At 34.5% G+C, this 19,260-nt stretch overlaps 1 protein-coding gene across 2 annotated transcripts in view; it reads left to right on the top strand.

Moving 5' to 3' along the window:
• The window catches only part of NLN (neurolysin), a 37,228-nt gene extending 23,609 nt beyond the window's left edge, over nucleotides 1-13,619 (top strand). For both annotated transcript variants that reach the window (XM_065739793.1, XM_065739794.1), the window contains exons 7-13: nucleotides 1,150-1,285; nucleotides 3,448-3,814; nucleotides 5,174-5,375; nucleotides 8,132-8,318; nucleotides 9,708-9,836; nucleotides 10,301-10,437; nucleotides 13,111-13,619. In XM_065739793.1, the coding sequence (XP_065595865.1) occupies nucleotides 1,150-1,285; nucleotides 3,448-3,814; nucleotides 5,174-5,375; nucleotides 8,132-8,318; nucleotides 9,708-9,836; nucleotides 10,301-10,437; nucleotides 13,111-13,245 (1,293 nt within the window). In that variant the 3' untranslated portion in view covers nucleotides 13,246-13,619. The remainder of the gene's footprint in view (nucleotides 1-1,149; nucleotides 1,286-3,447; nucleotides 3,815-5,173; nucleotides 5,376-8,131; nucleotides 8,319-9,707; nucleotides 9,837-10,300; nucleotides 10,438-13,110) is intronic.
• Nucleotides 13,620-19,260: the final 5,641 nt, after the last annotated feature.

The following is a 19,260-nucleotide window of genomic DNA, read 5'->3' as shown; positions in this document are numbered from 1 at the left end:
TGAGAAAATAATGAATTTCTCTACAGTGCTCTGTAGTCACTTGCTTGCACTTTCTTCACAGGTGACACTTTCAGAATAGGGTTTGTATAGAACTTCAGATTCTTCAGAATGGCAGTGATTATTTGAATATGTGTTTTAATTGGGAAACACGATTAAATGTGAAATTAATGCAATACATCTTGAGATGGTCTTTAATTGTATATTTAAAAAAAAAACCCTTATTAAAAAAGATTCATTTAGTGTATATCAGGAAATATACTTTATTGAAAGAAGAGATAATTTTACAAATAGTTTGTTTGATTCTGATGAGAGCAGACACCTAAATAGGAACAAAAATGATGAAAAGGCTAGAAAAGATAGAAGGGTCTTTCAGCAGGCAATTGTACCAACCGTTCAATAGAGAACAATGTCAGATTTGTGTTTCTGTACTTGAAATGCTGTGAAATGTAAAGAACACAAGGTAAGATGAAATGGCACCGACAGCTGTAAGTCAGGACACTTAAAGGGGCTGTTGTAACTAGGGGTGCAACTTCAAACTTGGTACATTATATATACCTGGAAAAGTTTTTTTCCTGAGATATCATGTTTTACCAGTAAAGGAAGTTAACATGATTATATTTTCGGCTTCTCAGGGATCCTTCACCATATCTAGGTCAGGGCCCGGGGTGTTTGTGTTTCTGATCCCTTTCTCTGGTTGCTGTTATAATGTCAAAAGAGGGAAATTTGCAAACAAGCTTTGAATGTTAGCACAATAGCTTTGCAGTCCAACTTAACTAACAAGCAATTAAGAATTTTGTCAACCATGTCTGTGACATGTAAATGGCTGGTAAAATAATCTTTTTGCAAGAGTCCAGGATTTGTTACCCTAAAAATAACTGGTATATTATTTAATTAATTGAAATTAATTATATTATTAATTATAGTGGGGAATGTAATGGTTCATATCAACTAGAAAACTAGCCACTTAGGATCAAGTACTGTGACTAAAAAATTACAAAAATCTAGTTAAGCGTGTGTTTTCTTATATTTATGTCTTAAAGGTTCTTATTTTAAATGTTTTCCTTATGATTGCAGATATTATTCACGTAATTGTTTGATAATGTAGATTTCCTGGTTTCATTTCATAGACTGGCCTGCTTTCTTTTTCAGGAGAACACAAGAATTCTTGAACAGTTGCTTCCACTAAGGGCAAAAGTAGCAGAGCTGCTTGGTTATAATACACATGCTAACTTTGTTCTGGAGGTAAACACAGCAAAGAGCACAGATAACGTAACAACCTTCTTAGGTTTGTTTTAATTTATAAACAATCTTTTTATATTTGCACTGGCAGGATGTCTCCTCAGTAAAGATACGCTGAAATACATAATTGGCAATAGTATCCATCATATTGTGGTGGAAAAAAGAACTCCCTGTTACCACTGAGTTTTTTTTTTTTTTAATTTTTTTTCTATATCATAGCAGTACAAATTATTCCATGGTAGGGGAATATAAGATAAAAATCTGAAAATAACTGCTTTGTAACCAATATAGAAAAAGCATTATCATTATCTGCTGTAAAATGCAGTTTTCTTAATTTGGAACCAGAATAACATGTAGTGCTTCAGTGTATTCTCTCAATTCAGAAGGCTGTATCAGAGTTGCAGCTTTTCATTCCCTTTACATTAGTGACAATTTTTTCTGCCCGTGCAGCCTTAAGTGTTTCATTCTGTACACTGGTACAACAGCAATAAGTATAATTAAAGATTTGAGTATTTGATGATGCTAGTTCAGTGAACTGTATAAAATAAATTAAATTGGGAATGAGTTGACTCCTCTGAAGACAAATGCTCTCTAATGGACTTCGATCTGAAAACTGAGATACTTCGACAGTGGTGCAGATTTTATAGCCATCCTGTTGATTTCTGAGCACTTCTATTCATTTTAATTAAGAATATTGTATATTTAGGTATCATATAAAATCTAAACCCCCAAAACTAATTAGAGCAGCAATAAGTTGTTTCATGATAGCATGTTGTTTTATTTTTGTTTTTGTTTTGTATTTATACAGTTCAAATGCATCTCTTTCTTTACCTTTAATTCTTCCACATTTTTCATGTTATGCTGTGAGTTTAGCTCCATATTTGGCAACACCAATTGTCTGTGTATTTATAAATTAACTTATGCCTCTTTTGATTTGTAATTATTAAAATTGCCTGAGTTTAAGTACATTTACAATATTTTGAACTCTTTTCTACCCTAATTCTAAGTAGGATTACATTATACTGTGTTTTTGTTGTTGTTGTTTTGAAGCTGTCATACCTCAAAATATTGAAGTTGTTGAAAATTTAGCTTTTTACAAGATCATATATATTTCTATTAAAAAATATTTTGTGGTAATTTTGGTAGAGAGAGAATGTTCATCAAACTGTAAGCTTTAATTTAGTAATTCTGATTGATCTTTAGTCACAAACATGAAAGTATAATTTGCTACATTTTGTTCATATATATTCATGTTTTAAATCAATGTTTATAAGTTGATCTTATGGCTAGAAGGAAAATCTACCATTCTGCTCAATAATATAATATGAATTTGGTAATTTAGTGTATTTTGAGTTGCGAACTATTAGTATTTATCAGCCATGTACAAGAATATAGTGACCTATAGCCATACTAAAAACAGAAGTGACAATAATTAAATTTTACACTCTGTATGCCAAGACAGACCATTAACCTCAAATCTTAAAGAATAGTGTCTGGTAGCTTAGAAATATTCAGAATAGAACAGATATAGCATGTACTTCAAGGGAGTTTCAGTTAACTTACACATTTTATATTCAGTGTATTGCTTTCATAGTGCTAATGACCCTTACTTGTACAATAAAAGCTATATTGGAAAAAATTGGGATTGATAAGTTTTGTATGCAGAGGCTTTGCTAGAAGAGTAGATAGTTGTCATATAGGCAAGAATTTCTGGTTTATTGCTGTTTAATAGAACTCTAGCTAGAAATAGGTCAGATTCTGATTTTTCAATGATCTCCAAAAAAGTGAATTCTTTGTTGCACTTCCAGTAACTTAACAGAAGCAGCCAAATACTGCTACTGCGGGAAGACAACAAAAGAACTGAGGTTAGCTGAGGTAAATTATAAAGCTTCAAGCACATGTCAAGTACTACTTCGTATGTCAAGTGTTACTTTCCATTTTTGATGTATTTGAATAAGTCTAAATTTACCAAAACCCTTCACAGTACTTCCAAGACCCCCTGGGTTTGTGTGTTGTTTACAGCATGTCTTTATTAAAACTCATTAAGACAAAAAAGCGATTTGCTTTCTGTTCATTAGCAGACAGAAAACTCAAGCATGAACTTTTGAGACGTGTGCTTAAAGTTGTGCTACATAAATGTGATTGCATTTTATGAGAATATACATTATAGCAGGGAACAAGCTGATTGATAGGCAATCTTTGTTTCAGATGATTTAAGTAAGAAGCTAAAGCCATTGGTAGAGAAGGAAAGAGAATTCATTCTAGATTTGAAGAAAAAGGAGTGTGAAGAGAGAAACTGTGATTATGATGGAAGAATCAATGCATGGGATCTTCATTATTATATGAACAAAACAGAAGAACTGAAGTACTCCATAGATCAAGAAAAGCTGAAGGAATACTTTCCAATTGAGGCTGTTACAGAAGGCTTACTGAATATTTACCAGAAGTTGCTTGGACTTGTATTTGAACAAATAGAAAGTGCTCATGTGTGGCATGACAGTGTTACTCTTTATACAGTAAAGGACAGTTCAACAGGAGAAACATTAGGACAGTTCTATTTGGACCTTTACCCTCGGTAATTATGACTTAGTGTTTTACATGTATTTTTAAATTGGAACTTGGTTTAATGGGTTGCTGGTGAGGGTGAAATTAAATGTGGGAGGTAAATATTTGTCCCACTGGTGAGCTTGTTGCTTCTTTCATTAAGTTTTTGCCTGGGCTGCTTTGAGATAATCTACTTCATTTGTTTTTCTTCAGTACTAACATATTTCCTGTTCATATTCCCTTTTTGAAGCATTAAAACTATGTTCATTTTGTGTATTATTGCTGATTAGTCAGTTACCCACCATTTCTCTTTTTCCGACTGAAATATGTTTGACAACTCTTTAATATTGGAACAGTTCAGATCAGTTATGTTCCTTTCTGCTCACCATTTATAGTTTCTCCCATTTCCTCTTTAAACTTCGTATGCCTGTTGTGTAGCCAGTTCTGTAAATTGCTAAAGAAGGTGTCAGTTAGATTATGACCCAGAAAAGATTCCTGTTGAGCACACCTTGAAATTTACTTCTAGGTTAATCTTCATTCCTCTTTAGCTGTTTGCAGGATGATCTGTGTTCTATTAGAGATTAAGAGAGTTGACTAATTTGACGAAAATGGTTCTCAGCTATTCCTTTTTGTTTTGTCTGTTTCTTGCTTTTTTTAATTTCTTCTTTAGTAATAGATATTATTATATTTTGTAAAAATATAATATCTATTTACTAATAGATATTATTTTTACAAATATACATTTATTTAACACTTCTATGGGTAAAGAAAGTTAGTGGATGCAGTAGTATATAATTTTTTGCTTTAAAAGTAGGCACGTATTTTCTGCTTTACCCATTTGTCTCTTCACTCCTTTCTGCATATAATGTGAATTTCTGAAAACATTTGTTGGTAAGACATTTTTGCTTTTACTACCCCATTATCTGAGTCTGGGTCTGACATTTCAAAATTATTCTTCCTTAAACTTGGATCACACTGCAAATGCTTTAAACTGTATTCTTTTGTCTCCTATAATGAAAGAAAAGTTACTGCTTCAGAGGATAGAACAGAGTCCTCATTGTTACAGTGTTTATGAGCAATTCAAGATAGAATTGACATCTAAAATATATATAATTTGAGTAAAAATCAGATTCTTGTAAAATGCTGCTGTGAATCCTAAAATAGTATAATTTAGGTACTGTTATATCCCCACTTCTTTTCTTAAGCAGAATCTTAAGCCTAGTGACTCATAGAAGTCATAATAGGAATTCTGTATGGTCATCCTAATGAAAAGACATAGTTTATTCATTTAAGACTTTAAAGAGACACCAGTTCATTGTCCTTGTTCTTGGATATTCCAAAGAGCAGTATTGTGATTTCAAGATAACTTCTGATACATTTTCTTGTACAGAGAGGGAAAGTATGGGCACGCAGCGTGCTTTGGTCTCCAGCCTGGCTGTCTTCTCTCTGATGGCAGTAGAATGATGTCTGTAGCTGCTCTGGTAACCAATTTCACAAAACCAGGATCAGATTGCCCATCTCTGTTGCGACATGATGAAGTAAAGACATACTTCCATGAATTTGGTCACGTAATGCATCAGATATGTGCACAGGTTAGTGATCTTTCATTTCCAATTTTCTTACATTTTTCACAGCCTCGAAGCAAGAGATAAGTTTTATTGGCAATCTTATAATTTTAGCAAAGTATATATGAATTGTTTGGTTATGTTTCAAAGGGACTGGTTGTTCTGTCTGTTTTTAATTTCAATTGAAAAGAACACAGCAGTGAATAGACTTCAAAAAAAAAAACCATGTTCAGAAGAGCATATACTTTTGCATTTGCACCATGTGGGTATTAGTGACAAGTAAATTGATCCATGCGCAAGGTAGAGAAAGTGCTCAGTTGTAACTTTTGTTACAGCTCTCTAACAACTCTTTACTACTCCTAGTAGCATGCTAGAGATGAGAAACACACAAAAAGTCTACTATCCTCATTAGTGCAATTGATTTATGATTTCATATAGTTACGTCCTTACCCTCCAGCATTTTTGCATTTAGTACATTTGAGAGCTATCATTCTTCCTTTTGAAAACATTTTAATTATGTCCTCAATCCCAGAACCTGGGACTGAGGAATAAGCAAATAGACACATACAAATCCACATATTAAATCTAGAATTAGACAAATAATACTCAAGCACATTTAATAACAAGTAGCTAGGCATTCAGTTATATTTTTGCATCTTGAAGGTGATAATTTGATCATCTTTCCCTGAAGACAGTTGAGAAATCGGGAAATAAATTGAGAAATAAATCAAGAAATTGAGAAATAAAACCTGTTCTTTTCCCTCAATTAACTGGAAGGTGTTTATGAATGAGACACGTTCAGTCTTACTGCAAAATTTTGGTAGCCAATGAAGATGTCCCTGGGTGTTGCAGAGCTGCATCTGGGCAGCCCAGCCAACAGCCTCACTGTGCACATATTCATCCACTTGCTGCAAATTGCACATAGGTCAGGGAGCTTTCTGTCCAAGTGTTTCTCACTGCTGTGCTGTACTCTGCTTGCATTGCTACTGTGCTTGCTGCTGTTGGATTTTCTGTGAATAATTTAATGGATTAGTATATATACCTGCAAATAACTTCTCAGTCCCACACAGGAACATCCTGTACTCTGGGATTCTCATATGCAAAGCAGTATCTTGTTTCATCTGCTGATTTTTTTATTTTATTTTTTTGTTAAGCATGTTAAAATTTGCCATTTAAAGGATGTAGGGGGATCTGGCTGAGTGGGAATCTGTGAGTAATTAATAGAGGTCAGTGTTTGAATGGCAGTACTGTGCTGGGAGTCTGCTGGCATGTGAAATATCGGGGTAGAGACAGGATCTTTTTATGATGTTAGGGAAGTACAGCTAACCAAGAACCTGAACCAAATTTTTTTTTCTTTCTCATTTTTGAGTAAATGAGAATATCTGCTGTCCAACAAACTCCTGCACACTTCCTTGCCTTTTACTCTAGCTACTTCTATCTAATACTAATGTATTCCTATCTGATGGTTCTTCACTTATCTTCATATCTACTGTTTAGCAGCTGTAGGAGGGAGGGCTAGGCTGTTTGTCACGATTTTATGATTTTTGTTATTGGTATTCCACATCGTAATATCATGTAAGGCATTGGGAGATAAAGAGTTAATCATAAAATCACGACAGCTGTTACAACCTTAGATCTGAGTTGTCAATGGGCGTTACTAAAGGTAAATGTTCTTTTCTCCTGTTCTTTTGATACGCAAGTGACATAGTCATCAGTACAACATATGCCCAGTTATTACACGTGATTTTCTTGGTAGCCCTGCAAGAAAGCAAGTTCCAAAGCCACCCCTCTTTTGGGCATTGTTTTGCAATGGAATATCTATGCCCGTTTCCCCATTTGGAAAGCTGGGAGGTTTTCTTTGCTTGTTTTTCCTTTTTAGATCTGAAGTGTTTTGATTATTAGAATGTTGCTTAGAAGGAAAAAGAATAAAATTGGGTTAACAAAAGAGTCAGAGTCACCAGGCAAGTCAAGAGTGAGATGAAGTAACTTCTGTGGATATTTGAACATTTATCTTTCTAAAGTTACCATCTTTTCAGGAGTAATTTGAGTTTGGAATATATGTTTATGGATTTTTGACTGCATGAAGCTTTCCTTCGAAGTCAGTATCTGTGGTGGACTTTTTAAACATGAAGTGGTTGACAATGGTACAGTGAAATAAAAGAAGAGAAAAATATCTAATGTACTTGTCTTTCAAACTGAAGACTCTTCTGTCAATGAATTAGTGTCAGTTTGGGGGACCTTTCATGGCTAAAGCTGCTAGGATTCATTTATTTCAGACCACATATTACTGACCCAAAAATTGGCCAGTAAGTTAACTATATGCTTTACAAATAAAGACAGTTATTAGGGAAAACTTGGATAGTGTAAGTTGATCATGTAAAATCTGTAAATGAGTGTGTTAAACTGCAATACAATAAACAATTTTACAAATGTATTATTAGAGTTAATTTTTTTACTTATATAACATAATTTTATAGAAGTTAACAAATTGTGTCATTGTCATAAGATGCCATGGGAACATTTGTATTGCAGTCATAACCTGAGAGATGAAAAGAATAGTACTAAAACAATTGAAGTAGAGAATCACTAGTATAGAATGGAGAAATAACTATTGCATAATCTATTTTGTTGCTTTTTAGTTGTCGTGTATGTGTATTTATGTCCTCCTTTCTTAAAAGTTTGAAATTTTATTGAAATTGAAACACTTAAATTTCAATATCTGAAAGTTTCATCCAGAAATCTTGGTTTCTATTTTGATTTAATACAATGGCTTTTCCTTTCAGACTGATTTTGCCAGGTTTAGTGGAACTAATGTGGAAACAGACTTCGTAGAGGTACCTTCACAAATGTTTGAGAACTGGGTGTGGGAAAAAGAACCACTACAGCAAATGTCAAGACATTACAGAGATGAGAGCCATGTTGCAGATGCTCTCCTTGAGAAACTTGCTGCCTCTAGGCTGGCTAATACAGGTATCTATCTCTCTCACACTTTGTATGTGTAAAAAATGAATAATTCTTAAAAAATGTGGTTGGAAACTTTAAAGAAAATATCTTCTGTAAAATATAACAAGCCCATTACTTTTCTTCTTTGTGTACACTATCGCTGTCAGTACTATCAATAATTGAGTGAGCATTTTAAACCAAAAAGCTTAGTTTATTGTCTTAATAATTCCTGGTTTTATTTGCTTAGTTACAACCATCAATAAAGGCTGTTCTGTCACATACCACTGCATGCAGTAACATCAGCAGCTCTGGTTTTCCAGACTTATCCAAAGGATTGATGTACCTTTACAGTTTTTACAGTTTTTTCTGTTATTTTTATTTATTTTTACTCCATTTATTTAATGCTTGGTGAGGGAGAGCCATGGTTTTCCATTTTTTCTAGTAGCCCAGGGCGGACACTGCATTACTGATACAGAAGTATCAGATTTTCTGCATAAATAATACACATTTCATTTGCACATGTTATTTGGCAGAAATGAAAGTTGCTTGCAAGTTTACTAAACATATGTTTTACAAATGCGATACAAAGTGTTGCAGGCTTTCATTGCTCAAACAGCCTCTGAACTTCTTTATCTAGAATCCTAACTCCATGTTCCCCACTTCAGTAGGTACACTGCATTCCCTAACCAGGGTCCCACTTCTGTTGTCTGTCCTCAACTTGTCTCCGCATTGTTGCTATCTCCAAAGTAAGACTAATCAAATGTTATTGCCGATTGTCTCATTATTATTCTGTCCTTCTTACCACTCTGTCCTTGTTGTCAGAGCTCCCCTCAAAGCATTATTTATGGTGTAATTTATGTCATTAAAGCACTGCTGTTCATTTCATACTTCTTCCCTATCTTGAACAAGAAGTGCCTGTCCTTCTGGCTTGTACAAGCACTGCAGCTGCATAAGCATTTTATGTAGAGTAGAGGTTCATATCTTGTTTCTTCAAAATAGAAGAGCCTGAAGTGGCAGCATTTCTTCCCATTCTTTGGCAGTCTCATTATGCACACTTACCATCACCTGTGCAAGCCTGAATGAAATGGTAACTAGAACCGATGACAGTTGAGAAGACAATTTTAAGTACTGATGTTTGCTTTTAAAATACCTGCTTTAGTGAGTCTTTAATCTGTGAGGAAAGTAACATTTGAAAATATGGACCTTATAATAGTAGTTCAAAAGTATTCCTCTCTACACTTGTTTACCTTTTTTTTTTTTAGCTAAAGCTTTTGAATGGAAAGACATACCTCCAAGTTTTTTCTGTAGTTAAAATTCTAAAAGTTTAGAATGTTTTTTTGAGATCGCTGAATGAAATGTGCTGAAGAAACTCCAGCTCCTTTGATGTTACTTAATTGAATGTTCTTATTCCACCAGGTCTTTTAACCCTCCGCCAGATTGTTTTGAGCAAGGTTGACCAGGCACTCCATACAAAGCCATCTGTTGACCCAGGAGATGTGTACGCCAAATACTGTACGGAGATTCTAGGAATTCCTGCCACCCCAGGTATATCAGCACAGTATGCCCAAATGCTTTATTCGATTATGCCTTCCTTTCCCAATAAGTTTGTCTTACAAAAAAAGCAAAGTTGTTGTTTGTAAAAGTATCTAATTTGTGAAGCTGAAATAATTATTTTGAAATTTGAAATAATCCCGAAGATCTCTTCTAAAGAAAGTGAAGGTATCAAAAGCTGTACTTTTGCAGGTTATCTTTTGGAGTGAGATGACATGAATATCTTATTAAATATTCTGTGACATCTGTGCTGGATGTACAAGTAGACCAAAATGGAATTTTCCTTTTGTAGTCACCAAAATTTGTCTGATGCTTCTAGAGATGTACTCAGACCTGTTACGTTAGAAGTTTCAAATTATCTCATACAAATTCCTCATTAATTTCTTCAAATTCGGTATATTTTATACATAAATTATTCTGTTTGATTTAAAATGATTAACATGTATCTACTTTTTAAGGAACAAACATGCCAGCTACCTTTGGGCATCTTGCAGGTGGTTATGATGGACAGTACTACGGATACCTCTGGAGTGAAGTGTTTTCCATGGACATCTTTTATAGCTGCTTTAAGCAGGAAGGCATAATGAATCCAAAGGTAGGCAACAAACACTTTATTTTGAATAAAGTGCACTTTGTCTCTAAAGCCACATTTATTGCAGTTAGGATCCATAAAAATAACATCTTAAGTATTCTTGTCAAGTTCAGATCAACTGAAAAAAGTGGTGTACAGATAATTTCTTTTGAAAATCATCCTGAAATTTTGAGGACTGCATGGATTTTAATATATAAAGTCATATATTTAGTATTGTTTTATGACTTCTAAGATGTTAACATATGTATCTTAATACTTTCCTCTTCAGTTTTAAACAGAAAAAGACATACTTCTCCATTGTAAGTGTAGATACGTATTCTTCCACTATGAAAGCTTTATAGTGATAGTGCTCTATTTCCTTGAGTAGTGCCTCAAATATGTGGTATTTTATATAGGTGTTATTTAAGAAATTGAATTTATTTTGTTCTTACTCAGTACAGTATAACTTAATTTTTTTTCCTGCTTAGTTTTTTTCCCAAGTGATTTTTGAAGGTCAAGCCATTGATGGATTTTAGACTTACTGGGCTTTTTTCTGTTGTGTAATTCATCAGCGTTTTCTACTTCAAACAGGAAAGGGGGAGGGACAGTTAGTGTTGTAATTAGTAGTCCTACCAATTTGGAATATTTTTTAATTTCTCACCAATTATAGCATTAGACTTCTAACTGGAGATGCGACAGCTCTGTAATGGTGAAGACCGTTTGATTTTCCTGCCTCTTCCCTCTTCACATGATTCACATTCCTCCAGGGTGATCACAGACTTTTTCTCTGTCAACATTGGTCCTGGCCTTCAGAACTCTTTTGAGTGATTGTGCAGTCAAAACGCTAAGCCATAGTTTAACTCAATTGCTCTGTGACCTTTATTACACCCTAGGGATGAAAGTGCAGTTTATTCTGATTTTGTGTGTGTAGGTTTTTGTTTTCTTTCTCAGTCTCTGAACAGGGCACTTTGAGAAGAGTTTAGTTACACGTGGACCAAGTGAGTGTGTTTGCAGATAAGAGGCAACTAGTGCTTCTTATAACATGAAACTTCCTGTTCCTGCTAAGAAGATAGAAATCAAAACGGTTATTTGTGTATGTGTATCCGCGTGCATGGCCATGCGTGTCCCATGCTCACTCTCTTATCTGTGCAAACACACTTTGTTTGGGTGTTCACATAACCTCGGGGGAACTTCCACTGGAGATTTGCTGTACTTCAGGGTAATACCATCTTCGCAAGTTAGTTCTCTTTTAACTTGTTTTTTGTACTGGTATTTAAGTGTAACAGAGTTCTCTATGGTGGGGAAATGATCTTATTATAAAAGATGATAGATGCTAGTGAGATTTTTGAAGTCATTCATATATCTAGATTTAGACTACTTTTCACAACAGCAGGAAAGGAAGTCAGTACAGTATTATGACAAGGGCTTTAGAAGTTTGGCTTACCTCTTCCTGTTAGAATAAGACTTCTCTTCCTGTTTTGAGCAGCAGTTACTGCAACTCATTTAAGCATCTCTATCTGTAACAATTGTTCAGCAAACACTAATACTGTTAATTGTCACTAAGTTCATGCACATTATCTGAAATTATTTCTGGTCTCTCTAGAACTGAGTAATCTGCTGATTGGAAACACAACAGCAAAAAGTCAATTTACTCAAATAGTGTTTTTAAACCAAGAGGAACAATATAGATCTTTTTCTATTAACAGTCAGGAATCTAACACAAATAGCAAAATGTAAGCAATGCTTCTTCAGTGATATATTGTCTTAGCTTTTTTGAGCTGCTCTTTCAAGCAGTGCAGTTGGAATGCAATTAAGTCATAGCAAGACAGTCAGTAAATACCTAAGCCTGATTTTGGAGTGGTGAGCAGGAAGTGGTATAGTCCTGTCTCATAGCTTTGACATGTGACAGAAATGTATATGTATATGTACAGTGACTGAAGGGAAGAGCTTTGTAAAAGTAATACTAAAAGTAGCCAGGATGTCCACTGAGAAAATATTTTCTCATTCATACATGTGCCTCCGAGGCCCCTAATTCTCCGGATACATTCTTTTAAGTATGTTCTCTTTTAAGAATTTAATGTTGTCTAAGAAGTTCATTTCATTTTATCTAACAGAATCTGTTTCTCTTGCATTAATACTGCTCTTTCTGAGAATATAAACTGAGTTAAGTTTCCATTGCTTTAAGATATTTTAATTGGGAAATCATGTGTGTTTGTGTATATATTAAATAGTTATGCATATAAAATGTGTATATGTGCAGTGTTATTCCTCACTGCTATCTCTGATTATCTCTGTAATGGATATGTAATATACTTGTAATGCATACGTCTCCAAATAGGTATGGAAGAAAGAGAAATTGTCAGTTAAGGGAGAATGGATGTTTAGATTCTGTTTGCCTGCCTATTGGTCATAGTATAGCTTGTTGAATGACTTTTATAACTTGGGCAAATTATGTGATTGTAAATCCCAAAATAATGCAAAACCAAAGAAAAAATGATTTGCTAGGTAATAGGTTAAATTTCTCCCATCTTGAATTCTTCCAACAGATTTAAATTATTTTTGCAGTATATTTTTGTTAAGAGTGTCTGGAAAGAGAGGAGATGTATTTAAAAACCTACACAATTAGACATGGCAAAAACATGAAAGTGGCAGCTTTCAAGATAAGAGATACTAACATTCTACTTTACCTTTTATCAGGCTGGGATGAAATACAGAAATCTTATTTTGAAACCTGGAGGATCTTTGGATGGGATGGATATGCTTCAAAATTTCTTGGAGCGCAAACCAAGCCAGAGAGCTTTCCTATTGAGTAAGGGACTGTGTGTTCAGTAAAACTATGGTTCCTTTGTAGTGACATGTATGTATGGGATGAGCTGGAAATGTCGATGTGTTTCATATTTTAACTGTGTATCATTCTAGACAAATTGGGTTACTTTTTCATGATTTTTTTTTATAAAAATGTGGTTTTTAAATGGCACAGGACTACAAAATGCAAACATCAGGGAAAAAAAATTCTGAGGTGTGCAGAAGTTGAAAAACTTGGGTGGTAACTTCTTTTTTGAATTGTTATAGTACGAATCAGTATGGGGATATGATGCCTTGTTTCTCTTTTAATAGATGCACTTAAATAAACTGTCTTGTGAATGGATCTTAAAACTGGGGATAAAAAGGGACATTACCAGCAATAAAAGAAACATTCATTTATATTCTGGTGGGGTTTTTTTTGTTTTGTTCTATTGTATCAATGGCTTACAAATGTTTTTGATAGAGTGGAAGTGTTTGATATCATTATGCTTTCATCATCTAGCTTTCTGACAAATGCCAAGAAAGAGAACCTGGACAAGACAGCCTTACAGCACACACATTTATATGATATGTTTAGATTTCATTTTGATGCATACTAAATTGTTGTATGATTTATAAACCTATCAGCATAACTTTAAAAAAAGAGTCCAGCTATTCTTTTCTTCCCTTCATAGAGGAACAACAAATCAAAATATGATGTTTGTAATTTTCTCATCTTTTACCCATCTGCTCTTTTTTTTTGTTGTTGTTGATCAAAACTCAGGGTTCTGTTTTCCAAGCAGTATCAACAGTGGCACTAAAAGCAATTAAAATGGTTTTGGTTGGGTTGTGAAAAACCTTGAGATATATAAGGAAAGTAAGGAAGAACATGCGTCCCAATTGAAAAAACAGTGTTTTCTTATTGGTCCTTTTCAGTGTACTGAAATGCAAAAGTAATACTAAACAGCCTCATAGATTTGATGTTTTCAGCCATCAAATATTTGTTAATTAATAATTATTTTTCCTTTTTTTTTCCTGCACAATCTGAAAAAATCAATCTTACATGCCAATTCTACACCACTAATACAAAATTGCTGGTCCAAATGCACTCATAATTAGATGTTATACTTACCTTGATTCTGGTTTTATAACACATGAATTAACAAAGTTTTAATTTTGGTTACTAGCTAATATATTTTAGATATTTGAATTGTAGCTGTAACCATGTTTGTTTTTTTTATTTGTTCAGCTGCAAGGTAAGAAAATGTGCCTGGTGAATGCAAAAGTTTTCTTCTTTTTCTAGCAAAAGAAAACTGAAAGCATTCACTATGAGAAAAGAATGGGAGGAAACAAAAATTTGTAGCAAAAACATACTAACTGTAGGTTTACCACAGAACAAAGAATGGCTAAGGAAGGAAGAAAACTTAAAGATCATCCAGTTCTAACTCCCCTGCTATGAGCAGGGCTGCCCCCCACCAGCTCAGCTGGCTGGCCTTGGACACCTCCAGGGATAGGGCATCCACAACTTCCGTGGGCAGCCCGTGCCAGTGCCTCACTGCACTCTGAGTAAAGAATTTCCCTCTCACCTCTATCCTGAATCTCCCCTCATTAGTTTAAAGCCATTCACCCTTCCAAAAGATTAAGTCAGCTCCAATGCTTGTAATAGTTACAGTTTTAGACCTGAGTTTTGCAAGGTCATCTGCAAGTGATACATGAAAATCAATTATATTAGAACCTCTTAAAATTCTTGTGATTCTCTCTTATGAAAGGTTTTTTTCCATTCACCTTTCAATGAACTAATATGTTCTAGAAGGATCTTCAGTGGTATTTTCCAAAAGTAAGTAACAGGAGTTCTATTAAGACATAAAACGCAGTATTTCTTTTGCAGCTGTCAGGCAGACTTCCACATGAGGGAGACCTTTCTCTGCAAAACCAGCAGATTCCCATCAGGGTAGATAGGTGGAAATTCATTAATTATAAGCTAAAATATGTGATAATTAACAATATAATAGTTAATTTTAGGATGGTACTGATGTTGATGATGACAATTTGACTTGTTTATTTTTCTGTTCTTCAGTGTGTGTGCATAACAAAATTTATAGTAACTATACTATAGTAAAGTTATTTATTGACTAAGATACTGTAGTGCAGTAAAATGCCTGCTCTTACATGTATATGAAAATGCCTACAGGATTGTACGGATATCAGCTAGATATTCAGGTGTGCAGGAAGAAGAAAATCTAAAACCAAGTAGTGGCTCACAAAGATAAATAGAATGATCTGTATCATTTTTCTGCAATTTTGTTTTGTAGAATCCATCTCCAAAAGTCTGCATCAGGTTGCAATTAAGGTCATCTTATGGATAAAATTGCTCTGAAGAAAGAAATGTGTAATGTTCTAAAATGATTTGAAATCATCTTAAAGTAGAAGTGTATCAAAGTAATCTGCTGTTTTTTTATGTTACCTTTTGTCAATGGTTTACAGGCTGGATTGGCCTGGTTCCGTGACAATTAGGGCAGGGAACCCATAGACCCACGCCCTGGGAAAGAGGAAGGGGGAAAGGAAAAAGGGAAAAGAGAGATGGGCCTAGGAACAAAACAGTGGCAACGATCTGAGGAGGAAAGCTAATTTACTAAATAAGATATCAGAAAGCAAAATAACACAATATAATACAATATAATTGGAATTGAAGCTAATAAATCAAATAAAATGAGCAAGAGAGAGTGTCTGATAAACCGAAGGCCTTACACTAACGCTGAAGGCGGACGGCAGCGAGCACCCACTGCTGAGTCCATCCCAAAGGAAAGAGAGTGTCCCGTGACCACAGACAGTTTTTATCTTTCCCTCTGAGCAGAAATATGTAAAAATACAAAGCAATGCAAAGTCCTGTGGGGAGCATAGTTCTTGTCTCAGACAGGTATACCCATAACTATCGATGATCCATGGAGTTGGAGCATTAACTCTTACTGCAGTACATGATGTTATGATGTGGAGTACCAAAAATCATAAAACCATGACACCTTTTGAAGACCTTCTGAATCAAATTGAAGCTGTAAAGAATTGATCTTGAAATGGGAAAGATAACCTCTGGATAAAAACCACATTCCTGGTCTTGCACTTCTCTGTTGTACACATGAAACCTTTTCTGGATGTGAAACAATAAATTCCAAGCTATTCCAAGCATGTGACATAAAATCCCCAAAGAAAGCAAGTGATATGATCACTATCTTCTGTTTTAGAAACACAAGTTAATTGTCTTAACACTGTACAGAAAAAAATTACCTACATTCAAACGTGCCAGGACATAGGTATCTGGCAAAAAATGCCTGTATCATAGTTGCTGGACTCATGTATCCACTGAATTCAATTTCAAAACATTAAAAACCAGTGTTTATTCCAACCCAACTTAAAGTATTCACTGTAAATTAATAATAATGTAACAAAATTTTGGTCTAAAAATCAGCTGCATTTTGAAGTTATAAATGCTTCTTTTTAGAACTTAGCTGTATTTAGATTTTTTGTTCTTCTTCATCAATTCGTATTACACTTTGGCCTGACTACAGAAGTTTAAACCAACAGAAAGGGTAAGATGGGAGATATGGGAGAGAATTGATTTAAGCACTCAGGAAGTGGTTACCAGGTAATGGTTTTCCCATTCTGCTGTTTTGTTGCAAAAGATAGGATGGGTTGCCATGCAAACGGGTCACAAGAAGGCTAGGAAGTGGCCTCACCCATCCCTACTGCTGGTCATCTGATACACATCCAGCATGTAGGCTGTCTGAATTGCTTGCAGGCCATAAGAAAAGGTTTAAATTTTGCTCTGTGAACTGCACTGGCTGTTGGTTATTTTGCTAACTTAGTAGAAAAAGCATTAAGATGTAGAGAGTCCATGTTTGTAGAGACCAACTGGAGTCTGTACTTCTCTAGTTTTCCCACCCAAATAGCCCTGTGCTGTATGTTACTAGTATAAAAGCATCCTCTTTTTAATCAGTAATTGGGGTCAGTCAATTGCTGATGTTTTTTGACAAGTAATTTTGTTAAACCCTATTTTAAGAGATGATAAGGGGGAACTGTAGACATTTGGTATGGGAAAAGTAAAATTACTGCAGCAAGAAATGAATCACAAAGTCAAGATCTTTGTTTTCCCTCTGAAAAATAAAATGATTTTCAGCTATCTGTGGTGGTTAGCTGTGGGAAGGTTAGTTAGATGGAAACTCCTGAAGGGATAGTCTAGAAAATGAAAGTGTTAGTACAGGGAAGCTGTAATGAAGCTGTTAGTACAGGGAGTGGTAAGGACAGAGCTAGCAGCTATAGATGTACTGAGTTGGAGTTGTATGTCTGAAGGTATTGAGAACTGAATCAAGTACTGAGAGAGATTAGAAAGACCAGACATAAAGAAATTATGTGGTAGCATGGCAAAGGAAAAGGTAGGAAAATAGTAGGTTGAAGAACTAAGTTTGAGCAGGGTGTTAGGGCAGTAGTTGTAGAATGGTTGGGGTAAATGTTGGGAAGATATCATGAAAAAGGTAGTAGCTTAATGCATAATGACTTATAAAAGGCTAACGATTTTTTTTAATGACTTAGAAACAAGACATGTAAATATTAGTCTCTGAATAAATTTATTGTATTTTTATTTGAATGCCAAAGAACGTAAGATTTTGAATCAGCTTGTTGATTAAATGCTTATGTTTCTTCCTGATATCTGGAGCTGATTTTTTTTTTCCACCAGTATTTTGTTCATGAATATAATACAAATAACGGAGAAAGGAAAATGTGTGATGCTGCACAGAGAAAGTTCAAGTTGTAGGGCCTATACTGGAAGTCTTGTATAACTAATCATGATAGAAAAATATAGTATCTATCTGAGACCTTACTAGGATGGATAAAGATGATTAAATAAATTGCAAATTAGTAGTTGCCTAGAAACGAATAATTGTAACCTAATTTTGTTCAGTATTGATTAACAAAGAATAGATTCAACCAGTACTTCCTTGAGTTATATTCCTGATGGATTAAAATGGCTAAATATAAAGTTGTTAAGTGGGCTGGTGAAAAAAATCAAGTGGAATTGAAATTGTGAATGAGAAGTAGTACATCTTTAAAATATAACTGGCCAATACTGTTCACAATTGAATTAGAGAACAATTCTGACTAAGAACTGACCTGCTCACAGGCAAAACCAGTAATGAAAAATAAGCAAAGCAGAAGTGAGGTCAGAAGTAGAAAACAGCTATAAAATGAGAAATTGTAAAGTGTTAAAATGTTAAAGAAAACTATCAGGAAAAAATAACTGTCCAGGTGTACAGCCAATAACATGTAGCACATATTAAGAACTAATAAATCCTGTTTATATTATAAACCTTTAATAGATGGAAATGTTAATTTTGCTAATGGCAAGAAAATGTGGTTTTTTAATTACTGTTTGTCTTCTGCATTTAGAAAGAAACAACATGCTGTAATCATATCAAACAAGAACAGTCAGGTATTTTCCAGTCTGTTTCTAAGTGAGGAGTATATTAAGCATCATCTACTGAAAACTAAACATCTTTGAATGACTAGGATTGAGTGACTTGCACTCTACAAACTACAAGAATTGATGGGGATAGATTTTTACCAGTGCTGTCTGTTTTGGAATAACACGCATATGGTGTCATACCAGAACAGTGAGCAAATAGGTGGCTATTGTTCACGTGGTCTGAAATCTGTCTTCAGCAAAATAATCAGAATCAATATAGTTTTGACGTTGAAGAATTAAACCGTGAGTGTAATTAATGAGTGTAAGTGGTGTTACTAAAAACAAGTTGTGCTCTTTACAAGGCTGATTAAGGTGATTGTTGGTAGGATTAAGGGTTATTTGACTCAGTGCTGTATATTTTCATTTGGAATAAGGCAAGGTGGCATCAGTATGCACAATGGATTAAGAACTATGGGTTTTATGTGTTTTCAGAACAAGGTACAAGAACAAAATTCTTGCAGTCTTGCAAGAGAAACCCATGGAGTGTATCTAAATACGTAGAGCCATTTTCGTCTTTGGGAAGACCCTGCAAATTACAAGGTGAAGAT

Source organism: Cyrtonyx montezumae, unplaced genomic scaffold (assembly GCF_038088225.1).
Source record: "Cyrtonyx montezumae isolate F1298 unplaced genomic scaffold, pur_monq_1.0 scaffold_25, whole genome shotgun sequence".
NCBI classification, from domain to species: domain Eukaryota; kingdom Metazoa; phylum Chordata; class Aves; order Galliformes; family Odontophoridae; genus Cyrtonyx; species Cyrtonyx montezumae.
Note: the sequence above shows the minus strand (reverse complement) of the source record. Positions and strands in the feature narration are given on the sequence as shown.